The sequence below is a fragment of the Cherax quadricarinatus genome, chromosome 10 (assembly GCF_038502225.1).
Source record: "Cherax quadricarinatus isolate ZL_2023a chromosome 10, ASM3850222v1, whole genome shotgun sequence".
In the NCBI taxonomy this organism is placed as follows: Eukaryota; Metazoa; Arthropoda; class Malacostraca; order Decapoda; family Parastacidae; genus Cherax; species Cherax quadricarinatus.
Window position 1 is genome coordinate 9,881,413 of NC_091301.1, and position 26,596 is coordinate 9,908,008.

Sequence of the window (26,596 nt, forward strand, 5' to 3'; positions counted from 1 at the left end):
TTTATTTAACTTGTCTGTCATTTCTGAGCATGGCAAGGTATCTCCAAGAAAACATTAAACACCACTTAATTGTCTGCTGACAAATTCACGTAAAAGTATCTAAATGCATTCATTTCCTCCATGCAAATTATTGACTACCTCAAGGACAGAGATTATTATTATTATAATCAAGGGGGAGTGCTAACCCCATAGGATTATACAGTGCCTGTGGGGGGGAGGGATGGAAAGTATTCAGGCTTAGTTCAGGGAACTGGAGCACATACAATTCCCTAGATCAAGAACCCCTCACCAACCTCAAAGAACCTCCCTTGAGGGGTGTTCCAATAAAATCTTTGCATACTGTGTCTTCATACCTATTGTTAATCATTTGTTTCAAGTGTCATCAAATTTCTATATTAGTGTTATTATTATTTATTTTTATTAACACATTGGCCATCTCCCAGCAAGGCAGGGTGGCCTGAAAAAGAAAAACTTTCACTATCATTCCCTCCATCACTGTCTTGCCAGAGGCACGCTTACACTACATTTATAAAACTGCAACATTAACACGCCTCCTTCGGAGTGCAGGCACTGTACTTCCCATCTCCAGGACTCAACTCCTGCATGCCGGTTTCCCTGAATCCATTCATAAATGTTACCTTGCTTACACTCCAGCTGCACGTCAAGTCCTAAAAACCATTTCCCTCTATTCACTCCTAACACGCTCACACATGCTTGCTGGAAGTCCAAGCCCCTCTCACACATGTCTGAACCACCTATTATTATAATCAGAACTAAGTGCTAAACCCACAAGGGTCATACAGCACTGTCTAATTTCTACATTCATGATATTAAGCATGTTGCTGCATTTTAATAGTTTCTCAAACCTTTGTAGTGTCAAAAGTCATATTACTTTTTTTTCATCAGATGGTTGTATCCCACCGAGGCAGGGTGACCTAAAAAGAAAAAACAAAAGTTTCTTTTTAATTATTATAAAAAAAGAAACGCTAAACCTACAAAGGTCATACAGCACAGCAGGGCAGGGGTATTGGGTCATGCAGTGCAGAGTTTTTTAAATTTAATAATATTTTGGGTTATAAAGTGCAATATTCTCTGTACTCTCCACACAATGTTACTCATAATTTCTATAATTCTCATTTACTTTTAAATACTCAGTATATGCAGGTTTTATTTTCACATAGAGTATCAATTTAATATTTTAATGCCATTGTTTTATTCTTTTTTAAGGAAGAAGCAGATCTTTCAGATGTATCATTAGGCCCCAACCCTCTGCCAGAGTTAGCACACTTGGTGATAGGCATAGAGTCTGTGAGCCACCAGCACGATGACTTTGTCACATCTTGTGTGCTCAACATGATGATGGGAGGTGGTGGCAGCTTCAGTGCAGGTGGCCCAGGCAAGGGCATGTATACCCGCTTGTACACCAATGTCCTTAACAGGTAAAGGAACTTTAAATGTGTATAATGTTTATTATTTGGAAAATTTTGTAAGATATATTTAGGCAGGCATTTGTGTATAAGCATGCCTCTGGCAAGGCAGTGAATGATGAAAATTTTTCTTTTTCAGGCCACCCTGCCTTGGTGGGGAAACGGCTGACGTGTTAATAAAAAAAAAATATTAGATAGTGAATGGAGATAAATAGTTTTTTGGGACTGACGAGCAGGGTAATTATTTGTGAAGGGGATTCAGGGAAACCGGTTAGCTGAACTAGAGTCCTGGAGGTGGGAATTACAGTAGTCCCACCCCTCTCCCCCCTGTAATCATGGGTATACACTCCAAGACCTACCATGGATACCTGAAACTGTGGATAGTAGCAAACTATGTATGTCATTTTTAGTTTACATACATACCTATGATAAAGCTTAATCAATAATTTATTTTGCATAAGTCAAGAATTAGCACTTTTTTTTACTGATGGGAAGCATTTCATAATTTCACGACTTCTTTTAGGCTTTGAAGAACTGCCAGCATCACTATTTAGTGCTTTGGGGCCATTATTAAGCAGAATTAAGGGTTATTTTTGAGTCACAGTAAACCATGGGTAACTGAAACCCCTGATAACAAATCCATGGATACGGGTTCCACTGTACATTGCCTTCACTTTAAAGGAGAGGTTTGGGATAACGGCTGTTTGGGGCGAGATCTAAACTGTTGTATCTGCGCGCCTCTGTAAAGACAGTGATCATGTGTGAATGATGGTGAAAGTTTTTATTTTTTGGGTCGCCCTGCCTCGGTGGAATTTTACATGCTTTGAGATTCTTCAAGTCTTGTTATCATTTCCTCCTCAATTTATTAACACTGCTGAAAAATGCCTAGGAAGGGATATGAAAAGATGATCTATATTATTTCTTTTATAGATTAGGTGTATTGTTAATTTTCTTTTTCAGATATCATTGGATGCACAATGCTACTGCTTATAATCATGCATATAGTGACAGTGGTGTGTTTTGCATTCATGCCTCTGCTCACCCCTCACACCTTGGAGAACTCACACAAGTTCTTACTAGAGAGTTTGCTGCTATGGCTGGGTATACAAGTAAGGAAGAACTCGAGGTCAGTATGTAGCATGGTTTTTTTTGTCAAATCTGTAACTGTATATTCCATTTATGTTCATGGACGCAAATTGTGCCGAGTTCCACAAAATTTCATTCTTGAATATTTTCAGACGTCATTTTTTCATGTGGCTATCTCCAAATTCCCAGCTAAATGGCATTTAGCTTTGAATCTGGCATGTCCATGTTATTACCAACAGTTTAATTATTAGTCTAATTGAAAAATGGCTCAGATTGGTAGTCATTCAAAATTTTGAACCTTGTAGAAGTTCTTTATAATTTCTTAGTGCGTTGAGGTATATGTGGAGTCAAAAAACGTTATCTATGGAGGCAAAGAAGGGAATGTATGAAAGTATAGTAGTACCAACACTCTTATATGGGTGTGAAGCTTGGGTGGTAAATGCAGCAGCGAGGAGACGGTTGGAGGCAGCGGAGATGTCCTGTTTAAGGGCAATGTGTGGTGTAAATATTATGCAGAAAATTCGGAGTGTGGAAATTAGGAGAAGGTGTGGAGTTAATAAAAGTATTAGTCAGAGGGCAGAAGAGGGGTTGTTGAGGTGGTTTGGTCATTTAGAGAGAATGGATCACAGTAGAATGACATGGAAAGCATATAAATCTATAGGGGAAGGAAGGCGGGGTAGGGGTCGTCCTCGAAAGGGTTGGAGAGAGGGGGTAAAGGAGGTTTTGTGGGTAAGGGGCTTGGACTTCCAGCAAGCGTGCGTGAGCGTGTTAGATAGGAGTGAATGGAGACGAATGGTACTTGGGACCTGACGATCTGTTGGAGTGTGAGCAGGGTAATATTTAGTGAAGGGATTCAGGGAAACCGGTTATTTTCATATAGTCGGACTTGAGTCCTGGAAATGGGAAGTACAATGCCTGCACTTTAAAGGAGGGGTTTGGGATATTGGCAGTTTGGAGGGATATGTTGTGTATCTTTATATGTTTATGCTTCTAGACTGTTGTATTCTGAGCACCTCTGCAAAAACAGTGATAATGTGCGAGTGTGGTGAAAGTGTTGAATGATGATGAAAGTATTTTCTTTTTGGGGATTTTCTTTCTTTTTTGGGTCACCCTGCCTCGGTGGGAGACGGCCGACTTGTTGAAAAAAAAAAAAAAAAAATCTCATTTCTGATCTTTTCATGTCAGCCAGTCTGTTTGTTTATCCTGAGTGTTTTAGATGTGACCATATCTAACCTGACCCTTTGCTTCTCAGTGGTGCAATATGAGGTATATTGGGCATTCTTTATAGCTTGTGTCCTTCAGTTCCAAAACCAGTTTGGTTGCAAACCTTAATCTTTTCTAGTGATCACATTAAAAACTTATTTCTTGCAGAGGGGTGAAATGCCAAGGGCAATTTTAATAAGGCAGTTCAAAATTCACAAAAATTGTTTAAATATTTAAGAATTGTCAGGTTTCGAGCACAGAGCTGGCTATTAGCTAGCATGTTGTAAAGGTTTTTCTGCATATCCAACCTGGGTCTTTAGTATGGGAAAGATTATGTAATACTGTATATTTAATAGATGCTTATATGCTTATAAAAATTGAAACTTCATTTATGAAACTTAGACATGTTTTATCCTCAGAGGGCGAAAGTACAACTTCAGTCAATGTTACTAATGAATCTAGAGAGCCGACCTGTAGTATTTGAAGACATTGGGCGACAGGTACTAGCTACAGGAAAAAGACTTCAGCCTCAACATTTTATGCATCTTATTAGTAAGTTTCTGTAAAGTTGAAAATAGTGTAGCCTGAGTGCTAGTAGTAGTTTGGTACAAAGATAGAAGGAATGGTTTAAGTAGCTGTGTTTTGGTATATATTAAGAAGGAATTTAGGAATGTGAGAATTGAAATCTAATTTTTTTTTTTAAAGTCTTTGATTAGTTTTGTGGAGGGGATGGTCAGACCTGGCATAATTTAATTTATCAAGTAGTAAAAAGATTTGATAGCTTTGATGTACCCCTTTAATGAGAGAAGCAATTTTATCCAGTGACTATATTATTATTATTATTATAATCAAAAAGAAGCGCTAAGCCACAAGGACTATACAGCTCCAGTGACTATAAATCTTCCTTTCCAGATAAGGTGAATACAGATGACATCATGCGAGTAGCAGGACAAATGCTGCGCAGTAAACCTGCAGTAGCAGCCCTGGGAACCCTTAGCCGTCTACCAAACTTAACAGATATCGAAGGCGCCCTATTACATCGCAATGGACAGTTGCCATCAAAAAGAAAATTTACTCTGTTCCGATAATTTAGTAAAATTAAATAATTCGAATTCCTTTTGTACTTATTTTCCAGTACATTTTTAATTTTGATGTACAGAATTCTAAGCTTACTTAGGGTACAACTACATCAGGCTTTGTAGTTAATCTATATTCACATTAATTGTATGCAATTTGTTATTATAGTGATTTCAAATAAAACAATCCCACTTGGGTAGTAGTGGGCATAATTTCAATGTTTATTTGTAATATGTTCATTTGAATAAACAATCTACCAAAATTACAGCTAACCCTTAAGTTGAGAGGCAGTTTTGGAGAATTCTATGGCATTAAGAACAAAATATAATTAAGAGAAAGCCAAATACACCGAAGTTTTACCTCTTCCATTAGTCAAGATTACCTAGACTTCAGCTGTATAGCCCTTGTGGCTTAGCGCTTCTTTTTTGATTATAATAATAATAATACCTAGACTTCTGGTTGTCCTTGCATCATAGTTGACTGGAGGAGTCTAATCTCTCAAGACTACACAAAGATCACATTAGATTTGCCCAGACATAGTGGAATGGCATTCTTCTCTAAAGAGGACCATTCAGTCATTTTATTGAGTATTACAGTCTGAAATAGAAGGAACACATTTTCAATCTCAACACCCTGCATGACCCTTTTTGGTTTAGCACTTCAACTGATTATAACAACACCCTGCAAGGTTTACTGGATCCACCTTTATTTCTGAAAATATCTTTTCAGTTGCTTTTTATAGCTATTCATGGTTGAGTAAACATACTACCACTTTTTTTTTGGCCTTAAGGAGGGTGCTGTGGATTATTATTATTATAATCAAGGGGGAAGCACTAAACCCGGAGGATTATACAGCGCCTGGGGGGGGGATGTGGAAGGCATTCAGGCTTAATTCGGGGAACTGGAACACAGATCCAATTCCCTAAATCAAGAGCCCCTCACCAACATCAAGGAACCTTCCTTGAGGGGAGGGTGCTGTGGAAATCTGCCATTGTTCTCCCTTTCCGCAAACCGGGTACTACAGGACATGATGCCTCCCACTATCGCCCCATCGCTCTTACTAGTGCAGTTTGCAAAGTGATGAAACGTCTCGTAAATCGACGTTTAATGTGGTATTTAGAGACACACAACAGTCTCTCCGCTAGTCAATATGGCTTTCGTAAGGGTCGTTCTACCATAGACCCCTTACTACTCTTGGATACATATGTTCGTAATGCCTTTGCGAATAATCACTCAGTTATTGCAATATTTTTTGACCTTGAGAAGGCATATGACAACTTGGAGGTATAATATTTTGGCCCAGGCCCATTCCTTAGGCCTCCGAGGCAATCTACCATCCTTCCTTAAGAACTTTTTAACTGACAGACATTTCCGTGTTCGAGTCAATAATGTTCTTTCCCCGGACTTTGTCCAAGCTGAAGGTGTCCCTCAGGGATGTGTTCTAAGCACTACACTTTTTCTCCTTGCTATAAATGATTTGGCCTCTGTTCTTCCACCCAATATTTGGTCATCACTCTATGTTGATGACTTCGCTATTGCTTGTGCAGGCGCTGACTGTCATCTTATTGCAGTTTCTCTCCAGCATGCAGTCGACCGTGTTTCCACTTGGGCCACCACGCATGGGTTTAAATTTTCAAGTACCAAAACTCACCAAATTACTTTCACTAGACGCTCTGTTATCTCTGATCATCCTTTGTATCTCTATGGCTCCCGTATCCCCGAACGTGATACAGTCAGGTTTCTAGGCCTTCTCTTTGACCGTCGGTTATCCTGGAAACCTCACATAACCTCTCTGAAGGCAACTTGTCACAGCCGGCTAAACCTTCTTAAAACCCTTGCTCATCTTTCCTGGGGAGCTGATCGTCGAACTCTGCTTCGCCTACATTCAGCCCTTGTTTTATCGAAACTCGATTATGGTGACCAGATTTATTCCGCGGCCTCTCCTGCTACTCTCTCTAGCCTTAACTCTATCCATCACCAAGGATTACGTTTGTGCCTTGGTGCTTTTCGCTCTTCCCCTGTTGAGAGCCTCTATACAGAAGCGAATGTTCCATCCTTGTCTGATCGCCGTGATGCCCATTGCCTTCGCTACTATGTACGCTCTCACGATCTACACAATCCTTCCATTTATAGAATGGTCACCGATATTAGTAGACATTCTTTATTCGTTCGCCGCCCCTGTTTGCTCCATCCCTTTTCTCTTCGCCTACATTCACTCTTGTCTTCCCTTCAGTTACCACCTTTATATGTTCATGTAGCATCTCACTTTTCCCTACCCCCCTGGGAAGTTCCAGCTGTTCGGGTCTGTTCTTTCTCACTCCCTTGCTCAAAAGCTCAACTGCCTACGGTGGCTTCCCGCTCTCTTTTTCTTGATCACTTCCACTCCCATTCTCATGCCACCGTTGTGTACACAGATGGCTCTAAGTCTTCAGACGGCGTCGGATTCGCAGCAGTGTTTCCGGACAGCGTCGTGCGGGGACATTTACTATCTTCAGCTAGCATTTTTACTGCTGAACTGTATGCCATTCTTGCAGCACTTACTCGTATCGCATCTATGCCTGTGTCATCATTTGTAGTAGTCTCAGACTCCCTTAGTGCTCTACAGGCTATACGAAAATTTGATACATCTCATCCCCTAGTTCTCCCTATCCAACTTTGGCTATGCCGTATCTCTACCAAACAAAGATATTGTTTTTTGTTGGGTCCCTGGTCATGTCGACGTACAGGGCAATGAACAGGCAGACACTGCTCCTCGGTCAGCAGTACATGACCTACCAATTTCCTATCGAGGTGTTCCATTTCTGGACTATTTTGCTGCAATAGCTACCCACCTTCGCACCCATTGGCAACAACGTTGGTCAACTCTGCTCGGTAACAAACTTCATTCTATTAAACCGAGCATAGGTTACTGGCCGTCTTCTTGTCATCAGTGCCGAGGTTGGGAGACCACTCTCTCCCGCCTTCGCATTGGTCACACTCGTCTTACTCATGGGTATCTCATGGAGAGGCACCCTGTTCCTCTCTGTGAGCAGTGTCAAGTTCCAGTATCGATTAGCCACATTCTGTTAGACTGCCCTCTCTATCAACGAGCACGCAGAATTTACCTCCAACGTCGTCTTCGTTCTAGTACTCTCTCTTTACCTTCCCTTCTTGCTGATGGACCCTCCTTTAATCCTGACTCTCTCATTGACTTCTTGACAACGACTGATTTACTCCACAAACTCTGATGATACTTTTCGCACTCCCCTCAGCCCTTTCTAGTTCAGTCTCTTGCTGCCCTTTACCCTTTCACCATCCACTGCCCCACTGTTATCTGTAACCTATTACTCATCCATCTCCCTTTTGCCACCTGATGCCCTCGCTTCCTTCCTGCCCTGCAGCACTGTATAGTCCTTGTGGCTTATCGCTTCTTTTTGATTATAATAATAATTAAGGAGGGTGTTGATGTCAGTGAAGGACCCTTCATCCAAGGAACTGGAGCTGCCCTTCCTTTTCCCTTATCAAACCCAATTCTGTTCTATTCCCCAGGCACTGTGCAATCCCCTATAAGTCTAGCACTTCAATATTATAATACTTCCTTTCTTACCTTTTTTGAATTATGTATTTATTTTTCTTAAGCTACTTTGTTTTTTTTTTCCCTGATCTACCATGAAGTAAAGTAAAACCTTGATTTAACAGACCTCAATTTAATGTACTTCAAAAACACCTGACAAAATCTGCTGGGTTGGAAACAAGTTGCTCTAGAATTGGTCATCGTTACAATCATGGCAAGAAAATCTCATCTCTATCCACCACGGTTGTTACTGGCCACCTGCTCTCTCTTAGTCCATTAAATCAAGGTTTCACTGTACTGACTAACCCTTGTGGGTTTAATACTTTACATAAATATTTGACTAGAACTGGAACAGAAATGAATAATTTTATCATAGACAATAGTCCTCCTTTGTGCAGCTTTCACCTGTTTGTATACTTTTGCCGATTTGAAATTTTTAATTATGGTAATATTTGTTTATAATTAACCTAAGTTACAAGGAGAGGGTGGGGGGGAAGATTCTCATCTCTAACAAAAAAAAAAAAATTGTATTTTGATGTAAATATGTAATATATCTTTTAATAAAATGTTTTGTTGAGTAAGAATACAATTAAATTTATCCTTTTCTTAAACGGCAATTAAAGAATCATGCGAGGATTTTTTTTCACCTCGACAGCTGTCCTCTGCCAAATGCAGTGAGACCGATAACAGAAAATACTTTCCTCATTAACCATTCAATCTGTTTTGACAAGTGTTCTGACAACACAATTCAGAGTATTCTCTGAATTCAACATCCCTACCCATCTTTAAGAGTGCAGACACTCGAATTCAACTGGTTTCCCTGAATCCCTTCATAAAAGTTATCTTAATTTCACTCCAACAGCTCATCTATCAGAAATCACTTTTCATTCATGCCTATACAATGCACTTTTAAGCCTGCTGGGTGCTCAAATGTGTCTATAATTCTAAGCCACTTTTACTCTTCCCTCCCTCCCTCCAACCATTCCTGGGATGAAACCCCTTCCCTTCCAAACTTCCACCCTAGACTTAAATACCTTTATCCCTCTCTACAGGTCAGTAGTTTATCTTTCTTAAAAGTGCATCTGATCTTTCTTTACACTTATACTCCAGTCTGTCTCTTGAAGTGCTAAATGACACTCACTATTTTTTTTTTAAATACCTCCATGGTAGTATCCAGCCATGGCAGGGTGAGACCCAAAGCAACATATTCACCATCATTCATTCAAATACTGTTTTGCCAGAAGTGTGTTAACATTACAGTCCAGTTACCCTGTAACTACAACATCCTGACCCTTCTATTAGAGTGAAGGCACTGTCCTTTCCACCTCCAGGACTAAAGTTCATGTAACCAGGTTCCCTGAATCCCTTCATTAATGTTATGTTACTTACACAGTACATCCATTTAAAAACAGTCTTCATTCAAGCCGATCACAAGCCTGTTGGATGTTCAAAACCTTAAAACTCAAAGCCTCCTTTAACCCTTCTCTCCAGGCTTTTTTTGGACAACCAGTCTTTTTAACCTTCCACCCCAGATTTAAAAACACTTTTTTTTGTAATGCTAACCCATTCCATCCCAGCTACATGACCACCCAGCACAACCCATCCCCCTTCTCATCCCTCTGAATTATACCATCTTGGTGACCCCACATTGCATTTTAATTTCTAGGCTCCAAAGTCTGCATGATATTTGCCTTTAAGCATTGTTCTCAAACATGACATGATATCCTCTAGCCTTCTTGCACCTGCACATGCTAACTGTTCCATTCACCAATGTTGAAATTTTGAAGCAGATTGTATGAAGCTTTCTAGACTTGTGAACAAAATAAAAAAAAGTTGTAAGAAAAAAAAAATCAGCCATTTTTAAGTTTCTTCTTTGTGGATACCTAATAATATCTACCTGTATTTCATTTGCTGCATTATCTGAGAAAGGTATCCCCATATTGCATAACCCCAGTCCCCAGTACCTCAATGCACATGAAAGGCATAAGCAGAGTGGCATGAGTTTAAATACAATGTCAATGTCATTAAATATTTTAAGTGAAAAGGAAGAGGCATTCACAAATTATCAATAGAAACTAATATCCCAATTTCTTTAATAAAAACTAACATATAAAGAAAGAGACATTCCAACACAAATTCAAACTTTAACAAGACCAGATTCATAAGTTTAAAGCCAAACTGAAGAGGCATTCTTTACTTATTTCCCCCTCAATGAAGGTTCTTTGATGCTGGTGAGAGGCTCTTGATCTAGGGAATTGGATCTGTGCTCCAGTTACCCGAATTGAGTCGGAATACCTTCCATCTCCCCTCCCTACATGCACTGTGTAATCCTATTATAATAATTTAGTTACCTCACAGATCAATATGCTATCACTATTCAAAGACACCCAGAAGTTGCATTTATCAAGTTACTGGGTTGAAGGATTGAAGCCAATCTGATGACCTCTCATAATATCTTATCAGTACCAGTATTTAAAATTTCTTCAATAAAAATGATAACCTGGGACCTACACAGGGTAAAATCAGTCCAAACTTTTCTCAAAGCAAGAAGTGACCAGTAATTAAGGCTTGGGATACATTAACATACAAGGGGCAGCTAATACAAGGAGACGTACCAATAGTTTTGGGTTAGCACTAGAATCAAACCTAGGTTGTTTCGGTTAAGTTTAACATACAAACCATGCTCCCCTTAATGGAGGTGCTCTATAGCTGATGTGGAACTCTCACTCCAAGAAATTAGACTAGTCCTCCTTTTCATTGGATCCAACTTAATTACCTCTCATTTACCCTGGCACTGAATGACTATGGGTTTAGTGTTCATCACATGCACAATAATACTATCAAGCAACGAGGTTAGGTTAGGTAAGATTTGTCAGGAAACAGGACAAATGTTTCACGATGTGGGACTGGTCATCTGACTAAGGTCTTCCGCTGGCTTACTGGTCCACCACTTTAAAAATTACATTTATACTCTTCCCAAGCAACAGGCCACTCTCACCTTGTATATCTGCAGGGGTCACACCTAGCTTCCTACCAATCAGCTCATCCTTCAGAATCCTCGCATCGTATAACTCAGAGGTGTGTGCACCCCTTGGGAGTGAGCCTTAGCAGGGGGTGCAGGAACGCTACCTAGGATACAATAAGATACAATAAGAATAAAGTGTCACAATACCGTGGCTGGAACAATACAAATAACAGTTGCTTAAACGCAGGTTATTTATGTATGATGCAATACCATTTTATACTATTCTTGGGTAAGCAAATATTATGAATGAAAATCTTGCTGAACTGTTTCGATTTTGCTAAGTAATTCACATGTTTTGTTACCGTTAGTCAAATAGAAAATTAATTTTTGTCCACTTTTGATATACATTGTTATTACTAAACTACTCTGGCTCTACATATCTACAATAAAATGTGAATTCAATACCTGGAGTTTACCTGGAGAGAGTTTCGGGGGTCAACGCCCCCGCGGCCCGGTCTGTGACCAGGCCTCCTGGTGGATCAGCGCCTGATCAACCAGGCTGTTGCTGCTGGCTGCACGCAAACCAACGTACGAGCCACAGCCCGGCTGATCAGGAACTGACTTTAGGTGCTTGTCCAGTGCCAGCTTGAAGACTGCCAGGGGTCTGTTGGTAATCCCCCTTATGTGTGCTGGGAGGCAGTTGAACAGTCTTGGGCCCCTGACACTTATTGTATGGTCTCTTAACGTGCTAGTGACACCCCTGCTTTTCATTGGGGGGATGGTGCATCGTCTGCCAAGTCTTTTGCTTTCGTAGTGAGTGATTTTCGTGTGCAAGTTCGGTACTAGTCCCTCTAGGATTTTCCAGGTGTATATAATCATGTATCTCTCCCTCCTGCGTTCCAGGGAATACAGGTTTAGAAACCTCAAGCGCTCCCAGTAATTGAGGTGTTTTATCTCCGTTATGCGCGCCGTGAAAGTTCTCTGTACATTTTCTAGGTCGGCAATTTCACCTGCCTTGAAAGGTGCTGTTAGAGTGCAGCAATATTCCAGCCTAGATAGAACAAGTGACCTGAAGAGTGTCATCATGGGCTTGGCCTCCCTAGTTTTGAAGGTTCTCATTATCCATCCTGTCATTTTTCTAGCAGATGCGATTGATACAATGTTATGGTCCTTGAAGGTGAGATCCTCCGACATAATCACTCCCAAGTCTTTGACGTTGGTGTTTCGCTCTATTTCGTGGCCAGAATTTGTTTTGTACTCTGATGAAGATTTAATTTCCTCATGTTTACCATGTCTGAGTAATTGAAATTTCTCATCGTTGAACTTCATATTGTTTTCTGCAGCCCACTGAAAGATTTGGTTGATGTCCGCCTGGAGCCTTGCAGTGTCTGCAATGGAAGACACTGTCATGCAGATTCGGGTGTCATCTGCAAAGGAAGACACGGTGCTGTGGCTGACATCCTTGTCTATGTCAGATATGAGGATGAGGAACAAGATGGGAGCTAGTACTGTGCCTTGTGGAACAGAGCTTTTCACCGTAGCTGCCTCGGACTTTACTCTGTTGACGACTACTCTCTGTGTTCTGTTAGTGAGGAAATTATAGATCCATCGACCGACTTTTCCTGTTATTCCTTTAGTGCGCATTTTGTGCGCTATTACGCCATGGTCACACTTGTCGAAGGCTTTTGCAAAGTCTGTATATATTACATCTGCATTCTTTTTGTCTTCTAGTGCATTTAGGACCTTGTCGTAGTGATCCAGTAGCTGAGACAGACAGGAGCGACCTGTTCTAAACCCATGTTGCCCTGGGTTGTGTAACTGATGGGTTTCTAGATGGGTGGTGATCTTGCTTCTTAGGACCCTTTCAAAGATTTTTATGATATGGGATGTTAGTGCTATTGGTCTGTAGTTCTTTGCTGTTGCTTTACTGCCCCCTTTGTGGAGTGGGGCTATGTCTGTTGTTTTTAGTAACTGAGGGACGACCCCCGTGTCCATGCTCCCTCTCCATAGGATGGAAAAGGCTCGTGATAGGGGCTTCTTGCAGTTCTTGATGAACACAGAGTTCCATGAGTCTGGCCCTGGGGCAGAGTGCATGGGCATGTCATTTATCGCCTGTTCGAAGTCATTTGGCGTCAGGATAACATCGGATAGGCTTGTGTTAATCAAATTTTGTGGCTCTCTCATAAAAAATTCATTTTGATCTTCGACTCTCAGTCTGGTTAGCGGCTTGCTAAAAACTGAGTCATATTGGGACTTGAGTAGCTCACTCATTTCCTTGCTGTCATCTGTGTAGGACCCATCTTGTTTAAGTAGGGGCCCAATACTGGGCGTTGTTCTCGATTTTGATTTGGCATAGGAGAAGAAATACTTTGGGTTTCTTTCGATTTCATTTATAGCTTTTAGTTCTTCCCGCGATTCCTGACTCCTAAAGGATTCTTTTAACTTAAGTTCGATGCTTGCTATTTCTCTGACCAGTGTCTCCCTGCGCATTTCAGATATATTGACCTCTTTTAGCCGCTCTGTTATTCTTTTCCGTCGCCTGTAAAGGGAGCGCCTGTCTCTTTCTATTTTACATCTACTCCTCCTTTTTCTTAGAGGAATAAGCCTTGTGCATACATCGAGTGCCACCGAGTTAATCTGTTCTAGGCATAAGTTTGGGTCTGTGTTGCTTAGTATATCTTCCCAGCTTATATCGGTTAGGACTTGGTTTACTTGGTCCCACTTTATGTTTTTGTTATTGAAGTTGAATTTGGTGAATGCTCCCTCGTGACTAGTCTCATTTTGTCGGTCTGGGGCTCCTCGCATACATGTCTGAACCTCAATTATGTTGTGATCTGAGTACAGTGGACCCCCGCATAACGATCACCTCCGAATGCGACCAATTATGTAAGCGTATTTATGTAAGTGCGTTTGTAAGTGTATGTTTGGGGATCTGAAATGGACTAATCTATTTCACAATATTCCTTATGGGAACAAATTCGGTCAGTACTGGCACCTGAACATACTTCTGGAGTGAAAAAATATCGTTAACCGGGGGTCCACTGTATATTGTTTTTGATATGGTGACATTTCTTATCAGATCATCATTGTTAGTGAATATGAGGTCTAGTGTATTCTCCAGTCTAGTAGGCTCTATTATTTGCTGGTTTAAATTGAATTTTGTGCAGAGATTTAAAAGCTCGTGCGAGTGTGAGTTTTCATCAGAGCTGCCTCCTGGTGTTATTACTGCAACAATATTATTTGCTATATTCCTCCATTTTAGGTGCCTTAAGTTGAAATCCCCCAGGAGCAAGATGTTGGGTGCAGGAGCTGGAAGATTTTCCAGACAGTGGTCAATTTTTAACAGCTGTTCCTGGAATTGCTGGGATGTTGCATCCGGAGGCATGTAGACTACCACAATGACTAGGTTTTGGTTCTCGACCTTTACTGCTAAAACTTCCACTACGTCATTTGAGGCATTAAGCAGTTCTGTGCAAACAAGTGACTCTGCAATGTACAGGCCAACCCCCCCCTTTTGCCTGTTCACTCTGTCACATCTGTATAGGTTGTAACCTGGGATCCATATTTCATTGTCCAAGTGATCCTTTATGTGGGTCTCAGTGAAAGCCGCGAACATTGCCTTTGCCTCTGCAAGCAGTCCACGGATGAAAGGTATTTTGTTGTTTGTTGCTGGCTTTAGACCCTGTATTTTTGCAAAGAAGAATGTTATCGGACTGGTGGTATTGTTGGTACTGGGGGGGGATTTTTTTTCCGGCATTAGTATCTGTATCTGTTGGTTTGGAGTGGAGGCCATCGACTGTGGTTCCACTCCAGGAATGACTGGATTTGGTGTACGATTTCTGCCATTTCCTGCCAGTTTTTTTTCCTTCCTGGCACTAAAAAACCTCTCCCTCTTGAGTGGCTGTGGCTACCCAGGTTTTCCCATGGCCTGGATGTTTTGTATCTTTTTGTCCCCTTTAGATGGTATGCCTGGCAATTTAAGTTATAGCACAGTCTTTCCTGTACTGAAGAGGTACACATTTCAGGGTGAAAAAGCTTACAGGAAGGGAGTTTGCATTTTCCTGTTGTCATATGGGCATGGCATTTTCTAGGGTGGTCATAGTTGCACGTCCCATCTGTTTTTCCAGATTTCCCATGCCAGCAGATACCAAGTGCATAGTATGTGCAGAGGCTTGGTTTCCGCTTGCCTTGGGTTTCTGTGACTGTATTCCCTGTTGGTGCATGTTTCCCTGTCTTACTTCTATCCTCCCTAGCACCAACAATGGAGCTCCCACCAGTTGTTTTTGGTAATTTATCCTCACTATTGCTATTGGAGTCCTCTTGTTTGCTATTTCCTGCGGTATTTCTAGTTTGCAATATTGGTTTTATCTTATCTTTGACTACACTTGTTTCCCTACTATGGCTCCTATCCCCTATGTGGTCATTTATATGTATTCCTTCCTGCGTATAATTCCCGACTACCTGGACAAAATCTCCAGCTTCATCATTACTGTCTCCCAGGACAGTATCTCCAGCTTCACCATTTCTGTCTCCCAGGACAGCACCTCCAGCTTCACCATTACTGTCTCCCAGGACAGCACCTCCAGCTTCACCATTACTGTCTCCCAGGACAGCACCTCCAGCTTTACTATTACTGTCTCCCAGGACATCACCTCCAGCCTTACAGTTTGTGACTACATGGCCAGTATCAAGGGCAGTACCATTCAGCCCAGACTTTTTATGTTCCTATCTGTTGTAGAAAGCTTCCAGGTTTTCTATGAAAGCAGCTTTGATGTTGTCCTCTTTTAATACCCTTGTGATTTTAGTCCACAGATTTTCCTCATTTGGGCATACCCAGAAACACTTCTCTGTTTTAATACTGCTTGTACATTAAATAATTTTTTTGCTATGAAATTTTTTGAAATGGGGGTGCGTGGGTTGGGAAATATTTGGTTTGGGGTGCAGGAGCTAAGGCAAGACAACCCTGGTATACCTGACGAATTACCCAACACAATAGAGGGGATACTTAACCTAAATACTTCATAGTTCACAGGGCACCTTCCTAGCGAGTCGCAGCTATTTGATTAATCTGGGAGATCATGTCTGATAAGATTATGATTTTACAAACAGCGGTATAAGCGTCAACAATGAATGAAGCCTCAGTAACGTGGCTGGAGAAATTAAATAACCCATTCTTAAGAGAAGAAAATTTTGAGCTAGTTGCTTCGACCCGTCCTAGACTTATCAAGATGTGAATTTAAAATAGTCTTGGGCGGACCGAAACGTATTCTAAAGTTTCCTCTCCCACGATGGATATAAGCACATCAGTGCTAGACAGTGGTGATAACTCAGGAATTATTATAATTATGGGGGAGCGCTAAACCCGTAGGATTATACAGTGCATGCGGGGGGGGGGATGGAAGGTATTCAGGTTCAATTCAGGCTCAATTCAGGGAAGTGGAGCACAGATCCAATTCCCTAGATCAAGAGCCCCTCACCAGCGTCAAGGAACCTCCCTCGAGGGGAAATCATGAACTAACCTACGAGAATCAAGTGAAAATTAATTTCTATTAGGTAACTTATACCTCAGTATTAGAACGTTAAAGTCACAATAAACTACATACTACCCAGGTTCATTTCTGGGCGGCGAAATAAAGAAGGAAACAAGTCTACCACCACCTGCCCCTTTCATCTAGCAGTATATAGCTAGAAACTTGTCGACTGCTGTAGATGCATACTAGGAAAGGACATGAGAACCCCAATGGAAATAAGCCATACATTATTTTTTTTTCCAAAGTGTTTTTGCAACATTTGTAAATATATAATAAACAGTAAAACTATATACAATAATGCAAAATATATAGCTGAAAATATAGGTTAACCGTTATTTCTGTAGGCTATACAACAGATTTTGTTCGGTTAAGACGGAGGATTAGTAATCCAGGATAACCCAAGAAAGCTACTAGTTATATTTATATTGGGGTCCTTTGATTATCTTTCCCAGGATGCGACCCACAACAGTCGGCCAATACAGGAAAGCACATCAGGACAGCTCAATAAAGACGTGGTAAAGAGGAAATTCTTACTGTAGATGATTTGTCCCTCCGGGTAGAGATATCTCATGTTTACCAGAACTTTTCTACAGTGCACACCGACAGGGCCTGTCACCTTACACCAGATGGATTATAATCATAACCATGCGCTACACCCGTATGGGTTATACAGCACTGCTACACCAGGTGGAGACTCCAGTTTCTATACGGGGGGGGGGGGCTTAGGGGTTACTATCTGGTTAGATGTGGCAGGGGGAGGGTTTCTATGAGACTTGTTTTGAAGCAGCGTTATCATCAATTTTTATTTGGGAGTTTTAGATTTTTTTCAAAAAAGTGGGGTAGGGGGTGAAGCATTTCCCTAGGAGCCACCACTGCCCAACACGTCGACAGTACCTGTCACCCTGCACGTCGTGGATGACTGATATAGTGTTCACTTGTGATTCGTCACGTCCACACCTGATCAGCTACTATTTTTACTAACTCCTCCAGAGAGGTGTCTTGACTCTTGATGCCTCCTGTAACCTAGCCATCGCCTGCCGCCGCCCCCCCCCCTCTCTCTCTCTCTCTCTCTCTCTCTCCCTCCCTCCCTCCCTCTGCTTTCACAGGGGTTTGACAAGGTTAGGTTAAGGATCCCTAGCTTTATTGACAAGCTATTTACAAGTTAAGGATTCCTAACTTTGACAAGCTAAGAGCTGTTACCTACATCAGTTCATTTGAAAGCATTTTTATTGTTATGAAACATACAAGCAGGGAACAGGATGAAGTTGGAGCCATCTGTGGGCCAGTACCAACAATACCACCAGTCCGATGACATTCTTTGCAAATATACAGGGTCTAAAGCCAGCAACAAACAACAAAATACCTTTCATCTGTGGACTGCTTGCAGAGGCAAAGGCAATGTTCGCGGCTTTCACTGAGACCCACATAAAGGATCACTTGGACAACGAAATATGGATCCCAAGTTACAACCTATACAGATGTGACAGAGTGAACAGGCAAAAGGGAGGGGGGGGGGGGGTTGGCCTGTACATTGCAGAGTCACTTGTTTGCACAGAACTTCTAAATGCCTCAAATGATGTTTACCTGGAGTTTACCTGGAGAGAGTTTCGGGGGTCAACGCCCCCGCGGCCCGGTCTGTGACCAGGCCTCCTGGTGGATCAGCCCCTGATCAACCAGGCTGTTGCTGCTGGCTGCACGCAAACCAACGTACGAGCCACAGCCCGGCTGATCAGGAACCGACTTTAGGTGCTTGTCCAGTGCCAGCTTGAAGACTGCCAGGGGTCTGTTGGTAATCCCCCTTATGTGTGCTGGGAGGCAGTTGAACAGTCTCGGGCCCCTAACACTTATTGTATGGTCTCTTAACGTGCTAGTGACACCCCTGCTTTTCATTGGAAAGTGGAAGTGGAAGTTTTAGCAGTAAAGGTCGAGAACCAAAACCTAGTCATTGTGGTAGTCTACAAGCCTCCGGATGCAACATCCCAGCAATTCCAGGAACAGCTGTTAAAAATTGACCACTGTCTGGAAAATCTTCCAGCTCCTGCACCCAACATCTTGCTCCTGGGGGATTTCAACTTAAGGCACCTAAAATGGAGGAATATAGCAAATAATATTGTTGCAGTAATAACACCAGGAGGCAGCTCTGATGAAAACTCACACTCACACGAGCTTTTAAATCTCTGCACAAAATTCAATTTAAACCAGCAAATAATAGAGCCTACTAGACTGGAGAATACACTAGACCTCATCTTCACTAACAATGATGATCTGATAAGAAATGTCACCATATCAAAAACAATATACTCAGATCACAACATAATTGAGGTTCAGACATGTATGCGTGGAGCCCCAGACAGACATAATGAAACTAGTCACGAGGGAGCATTCACCAAATTCAACTTCAATAACAAAAACATAAAGTGGGACCAAGTAAACCAAGTCCTAACCGATATAAGCTGGGAAGATATACTAAACAACACAGACCCCAACGTATGCCTAGAACAGATTAACTTGGTGGTACTCGATGTATGCACAAGGCTTATTCCTCTAAGAAAAAGGAGGAGTAGATGTAAAATAGAAAGAGACAGGCGCTCCCTTTACAGGCGATGGAAAAGAATAACAGAGCGGCTAAAAGAGGTCAATATTTCTGAAATGCGTAGGGAGACACTGGTCAGAGAAATAGCAAGCATTGAACTCAAGCTAAAGGAATCTTATAGGAGTCAGGAATCGCGGGAAGAACTAAAAGCCATAAATGAAATCGAAAGAAACCCAAAAGTATTTCTTCTCCTATGCCAAATCAAAGTCGAGAACAACATCCAGTATTGGGCCCCTACTTAAACAAGATGGGTCCTACACAGATGACAGCAAGGAAATGAGTGAGTTACTCAAGTCCCAATATGACTCAGTTTTTAGCAAGCCGCTAACCAGACTGAGAGTCGAAGATCAAAATGAATTTTTTATGAGAGAGCCACAAAATTTGGTTAACACAAGCCTATCCGATGTTATCCTGACGCCAAATGACTTCGAACAGGCGATAAATGACATGCCCATGCACTCTGCCCCAGGGCCAGACTCATGGAACTCCGTGTTCATCAAGAACTGCAAAAGCCCCTATCACGAGCCTTCTCCATCCTATGGAGAGGGAGCATGGACACGGGGGTCGTCCCACAGTTACTAAAAACAACAGACATAGCCCCACTCCACAAAGGGGGCAGTAAAGCAACAGCAAAGAACTACAGACCGATAGCACTAACATCCCATATCATAAAAATCTTTGAAAGGGTCCTAAGAAGCAAGATCACCACCCATCTAGAAACCCATCAGTTACACAACCCAGGGCAACATGGGTTTAGAACAGGTCGCTCCTGTCTGTCTCAACTATTGGATCACTACGACAAGGTCCTAAATGCACTAGAAGATAAAAAGAATGCTGATGTAATATATACAGACTTTGCAAAAGTCTTCGACAAGTGTGACCATGGCGTAATAGCGCACAAAATGCGTGCTAAAGGAATAACAGGAAAAGTCGGTCGATGGATCTATAATTTCCTAACAGAACACAGAGAGTAGTCGTCAACAGAGTAAAGTCCGAGGCAGCTACGGTGAAAAGCTCTGTTCCACAAGGCACAGTACTCGCTCCCATCTTGTTCCTCATCCTCATATCCGACATAGACAAGGATGTCAGCCACAGCACCGTGTCTTCCTTTGCAGATGACACCCGAATCTGCATGACAGTGTCTTCCATTGCAGACACTGCAAGGCTCCAGGCGGACATCAACCGAATCTTTCAGTGGGCTGCAGAAAACAATATGAAGTTCAACGATGAGAAATTTCAATTACTCAGATATGGTAAACACGAGGAAATTAAATCTTCATCAGAGTACAAAACAAATTCTGGCCACAAAATAGAGCGAAACACCAACGTCAAAGACCTGGGAGTGATCATGTCGGAGGATCTCACCTTCAAGGACCATAACATTGTATCAATCGCATCTGCTAGAAAAATGACAGGATGGATAATGAGAACCTTCAAAACTAGGGAGGCCAAGCCCATGATGACACTCTTCAGGTCACTTGTTCTATCTAGGCTGGAATATTGCTGCACACTAACAGCACCTTTCAAGGCAGGTGAAATTGCTGACCTAGAAAATGTACAGAGAACCTTCATGGCGCGCATAACGGAGATAAAACACCTCAATTACTGGGAGCACTTGAGGTTCCTGAACCTGTATTCCCTGGAACGCAGGCGGGAGAGATACATGATTATATACACATGGAAAATCCTAGAGGGAATAGTACCGAACTTGCACACGAAAATCACTCACTACGAAAGCAAAAGACTTGGCAGACTATGCAACATCCCCCCAATGAAAAGCAGGGGTGTCACTAGCACGTTAAGAGACCATACAATAAGTGTCAGGGGCCCGAGACTGTTCAACTGCCTCCCAGCATACATAAGGGGGATTACCAACAGACCCCTGGCAGTCTTCAAGCTGGCACTGGACAAGCACCTAAAGTCGGTTCCTGACCAGCCGGGCTGTGGCTCTTACGTTGGTTTGTGTGCAGCCAGCAGCAACAGCCTGGTTGATCAGGCTCTGATCCATCAGGAGGCCTGGTCACAGACCGGGCCGCGGGGGCGTTTACCCCCGGAACTCTCCAGGTAAACTCCAGGTAATTTGACCAACTGACTTTCTCGTTGACATCATAATGCTGTCCGAATGTGTTCCAGACTCGAGTCATCCTGTGGATAAATGATCTCACATGAAGTGGTGTTCTGGGGACGGGTACAGCCAGAGTGAAGTTGCTGCTTTCTTCCCGTCTTGTCGTATAGCTTACTTCTCGCTGTCCTCGAAATGGAGCCAAGTGTGGTACTTTGACAATGTTGGCCTTGTGGATAACAGTAAAGCTACCCACAGCCCTCCTGTGTCGAAGGCTCTGCTGAAATGACAATCTATCCAGGATGGGTCCAGGCGAGAGATGAGACTTCTTGCTATGTTCTTTACTCTGTTAAGCAGTCGCAGATGAGAGAGAGAGAGGAGAGAGAGAGAGAGAGGGGGGGGGCAAACCCAGGAAGTGGAGCATACTTAAGGTGTGAGCGTACTTGTGCCTCATACAGAATCTTGCAACCCCTACTATCAAGCAGATGAGAGATACGTCGAAATGCTCTAAGCTTCCTGGCTGCCTTTTTTGCAAGATTTACAACGTGGTTCTTCATGGTCAGTTTGGAGTCGAATTTCACCTCAAGGATATCAACTTCTTCCCCAGGTACCAACACACTCCCATTCATACTTACTACTGCTCTGGTATTACCATCATGGTGCCTAGAGACCATCATCTGTTTTCTCAGGTGCAAATGTTACCTGCCATCGGTTTCCATAGGCTATAGCTCTTAGCTGGTGATTGATGTAGCTTAGAGCAGCTGGCATTTCTTCTCTTGGATAAGTAAAAATCAGAGTACAGTCGTCTGCATATGCATGGGATTCTGGGATGAGATGAAGGAGGTCATTGAAGTAGACGTATGATAACAATGGTCCCAGCACACTTCTTGTGGAACACGTGCCCCAGTAGGATGTCTTGCTGATTCTGTTCCATTGAGAACTACCCTCAGAGATCTACTATGAAGGTAATCACTGAGGAGACGTAGCGTAGAGCCTTCAATTCCCAGTGTTTGCAGTTTTGCCAAGAGGCCCAGGTGCCACACTTGGTCGAAAGCGCCAGCAATGTCTAATGCTACCACACAGCTGACTTTGGATTCATCCAGTGACTGGTGCCATTTAGTGGAGAGGTTTAACAACAGATCAGCAGCAGAGTAACTTTTCCTGACGCCATACTGACGGTCACATAGCAGCGAGTGGTAGTCAAACAACTCTGTCATTTGTCTTGAGATTACTGTCTCAAGGATCTTGCTAGTGATTGACAAGAGTGACACTGTTCTGTAGTTGATGATTTCTGCTCTGCTCTTCTTTTTGTGAACAGGGACTACATTTGCCTCTTTCCACAGAGAAGGCCATTTACACTGTACTAGGCAGTGCTGAAAGATGCAATCTTGGGCTCAACTTGTCTGGGCTCAGCCTTTTCTTGGTCAAGCGATTTAAGAAGGAAATGCACCTCCTCCTGCCTTAGTCACCACTGACAGTTTTGACAGCTCTTGCAGCTAGCCAAGGAGGGTCCCTTGCTGGATCAGGAACTTGCATTTTGGTAGCAAAGTGTATGGCCAAGAGGTCCGCTTTTTCTTGACTACTAGTACAGGTGGTCCCATCCTGGAATTAGTTCATCAGGCAGATAACCTCGTCTCTCCTTGACCAGGGACCACCAGGTTTTGGAGCCTACTCTACCTGATGCTGGCTTTCTTTTTGTGTCCCCCTCCCACTTAGTGATGGCCCACTTTTTACCTTCACCCATATGCCTACAGGCTTGACTGTGCAAGTTCCTCTTATAGGTGGTAGAATGTCTCTTATACCTTCGCCATTCTTTGTACTTAGCAGTAGCAGCCTCTCTACAACGAAAGCCAAGCCAAGGCTGATCAGTAGGCTTCGTCACATACTGCCGGTGAGGGATGTGTTCTTGTTGTAGATTAAGGATGTGTCCAGTGAAGGCTTTCACTTGGTTGTCAACAATCCTTTGGAGAAGAGTATACCAATCGGTGGTGGCGAGCTCAGAGCAAAGGGCTGGCCAATTACCTCTCCCATAGCCAGGTTGTGCATGTGAACTCCTCACCTCGTTCTCTTGGGATCTTAAGTGTTGTAAAAAGAGCCTTGTGGTCAGACGATCCAACATAGCTGAGGGGTTGCCAGATCACTCACTATTGGGTCAAGGGAAGAGCCAGAGATGTGAGTAGGAATGACTCACGAAATCGTAATGACACGATTGCAAACCATACCACGGGCGGGGATAGAACCCGTGATCAGAGTCTCTCAAAACTCCAGACCGTCGCGTTAGCCACTGGGCCTAGCTGGATGAATCTTATTGTGGCTAGCTGGCCCAGTGGCTAACGCGACGGTCTGGAGTTTTGAGACTCTGATCGCGGGTTCCATTCCTGCCCGTGGTATGGTTTATGCAAGTAGGAAAATCAACAAAGTTTCTCGTGTCAAACACTGCAAGAGGGTAATCAAAGTCCCTCTGTATAAGATGTTGGCTGAGGTCACTAACAATGATATGTTGACAGTTGTGTTGGAGCAGGAGTCCACATTTTCCATTAGAAAGTTGATGGGTTCTGCGTGCTGCCACTGAGGTCTGTACATTGCTCATACTAGTACAAAGGTACTAGTGTTTATGCATAGCTTGAAGAACATTTTAAGATGAGTAGGGATGGCAACAATGTGCTGGGCATGTACACTTTTAGAGAAGCACACAGCAACACATCCTCCTTGCCCTTGCCTGTCTCTTCTCATCCACGAGGTGTAGCTAGCAATTCTTGCAAAATTTTCTGGAGTTCTTTCGTCCAAAAATGTTTCGGGACGTCAAGTGTTCACAAAACTGTATGTGAGCTCTCCAACAATGGTAATGAAACCTCTAATGTTGGCCGACAGGATGCTGATAGATTGGCTCATGTGTTCAGCTTGAGGTGGTGGGTATGTAAGGCGTGTAAGGTGCCTGCCCTTGAGAGAGGTAGGGCACCGAGGCAGGTGCTGAGATGTAGGTCTGTGGTCTTGTATACGGCACAATACCACCTGGTGGGCTGAGATAGGAATAGCTGAGTGGGTGACGTGCGAGTGTGCTCACCAATTCGGAGATCCTGGTTTGTTTCAAGAACAGGTCTCGAAACAAGTGGTCCTGTCTGCCAAGTTCCTTTTTCTTCCGGTACTGGTCCTCCTGATGTCCTTTCTTGTGGCAGTAATTGCACCTGGTATCTCGCAGGCAGTTGTTAGTGGGGGTGCCCCCTCCTGTGACAGTGAGAGCACTGCCTAGGTGCCTGGGATTATTATTATAATCAAGGGGGAAGCGCTAAACCCGGAGGATTATACAGCGCCAGGGGGGGGATGTGGAAGGCATTTAGGCTTAATTCGGGGAACTGGAGCACAGATCCAATTCCCTAAATCAAGAGCCCCTCACCAACATCAAGGAACCTTCCTTGAGGGGTAGGTGCCTGGGAGGGTGGACTCACTCTCACTCTTTCTCCCCTTATTTCATATGTGCCAGGAGGTAGATATAACTTATGAGGGAAGTAGCACGTCACAAGTTGCCTAGCAACTTCAAATTCATTACAATAAAATTGTAATAAGGTATAATTTTCGTTAGAACATACGCTAAACCTTTACAAGTCAGAGACAACGTAAAATTTTCTTATGGCTAAGAATTAATGCAATTTTTAGATATGCAACAGATAATTCCTTCCTTAATAACTGGTCTCGCATATTTTATCATTGGTAGCCCTAACTAAAGTTCCTTAATAGCATCATTAATTAGATCACTATAACATTTATCAGCACACTAGTACTATACAGTAATATAGCCTAGCAAAACACCTCATAGGACCCAGTGAAGGCACAACACCTTAAGCAGGTACTGTATGACACTAAAAATAATAAGGAACATGAGGAGTTAACTGGATATGCGAGACCCTGTTATGGTGAAGTAGAATCAAAGTACAGTAGAACAAATAATCCAGTGTACGATACACCACTAGCAACCTCCAGTCTTATGAATAAAAGGATTGTTTAACAGCTTTGGGTGTCAAGTTTCTTATTAAGTGTGTAGGTAAAAATCTCACGACCTTCTTTCATGACCTTCAGTGACCTAATAAGAATTCTATATGTCAGGATGCACGAGGAGATAGCCGTGTTGGGAAGATAAGTAGCAAAAACGTCTGAATTTAGTGAAAATGAATTTATATCTCACCTTGGTCTGTGACTGTTAGCCTCCCTCCACACGACTGCTCCGTCGATGGGCTTCAGAATAAAAAACATCTAAGACACTTCCACGATGACTTAAGACCATCAACACTGAAGGACAAGGACGTCAAGGAAACAGGACCCATTAGGACTTCTACCAAAGACATCAGGACTTGAGAAACGCCCCCAGGAAACACAAAGACGCAGGAACGGTGGGCGGGACAGGGAATGCAAGAACACACACATACCAGCAGCAAGAAAGAGAATGGCGAGACAGCCTCGACACACCAACACTGAAACCACCCAAACGATCACAAGTAGTAGTTTAAGCAATGCACCTTGAACCCTACCGCCATACATGTCCAAGTTACAAATTAATGAGAGACATTAATATATACATGCATACAGACATTATTATTATTATAGTCAAGGGGAAGCGCTAAACCTGTAGGATTATACAGCGCCTTTGGGGGATAAAATGTAATAAAATATTGAGTTCTCTTAGTTTCGTATGCTATAAACGTTAACACAATTACTTATGTTAAATTTAATATTAGCTAAACGATTACACATTTCAAATGATAAATTTGTTTTTAAGATTCATCACACCAGGTATGGGCTCTTGATCCAAGGAATTGCCACCCACCTTCCCTTACTTAGATCAAACCTATTTTCTTCAAATTTCCCAAGCATTATATAACCCCTACAGGTTTAGCCTTAGCCATTATATAGCAACAACAATGATAACAAGTCATAATAATAATAAACTTCGTATATATACTAAGATATTCAGTATATCTTTCGGTGTATATACAGTATAACTCGGTGTATATACAGTATAACTCGGTGTATATACAGTATAATTCGGTGTATATGCAGTACATCGAGTTTATTTAAACGCTGTTTTTCAGGGACTGAAGCATTCT

At 42.4% G+C, this 26,596-nt stretch overlaps 1 protein-coding gene and 1 long non-coding RNA gene across 3 annotated transcripts in view; one reads left to right on the top strand and one right to left on the bottom strand.

Annotated features, from left to right (window-relative positions):
- LOC128687924 (mitochondrial-processing peptidase subunit alpha) overlaps positions 1–4,831 on the top strand; it is a 39,011-nt gene extending 34,180 nt beyond the window's left edge. For both annotated transcript variants that reach the window (XM_070083598.1, XM_070083597.1), the window contains exons 9-12: positions 1,228–1,439; positions 2,388–2,553; positions 4,136–4,268; positions 4,629–4,831. In XM_070083598.1, coding sequence (XP_069939699.1) covers positions 1,228–1,439; positions 2,388–2,553; positions 4,136–4,268; positions 4,629–4,804 — 687 coding nt within the window. In that variant the 3' untranslated portion in view covers positions 4,805–4,831. The remainder of the gene's footprint in view (positions 1–1,227; positions 1,440–2,387; positions 2,554–4,135; positions 4,269–4,628) is intronic.
- On the bottom strand, positions 1–25,907 carry LOC138852496 (uncharacterized). Its single transcript, XR_011391808.1, has 3 exons — positions 25,678–25,907; positions 11,345–11,475; positions 1–935 (listed from the first exon to the last, which is right to left on the bottom strand). It is a non-coding gene; the product is annotated as an uncharacterized lncRNA (long non-coding RNA).
- Between the last annotated feature and the right edge of the window lie 689 nt (positions 25,908–26,596).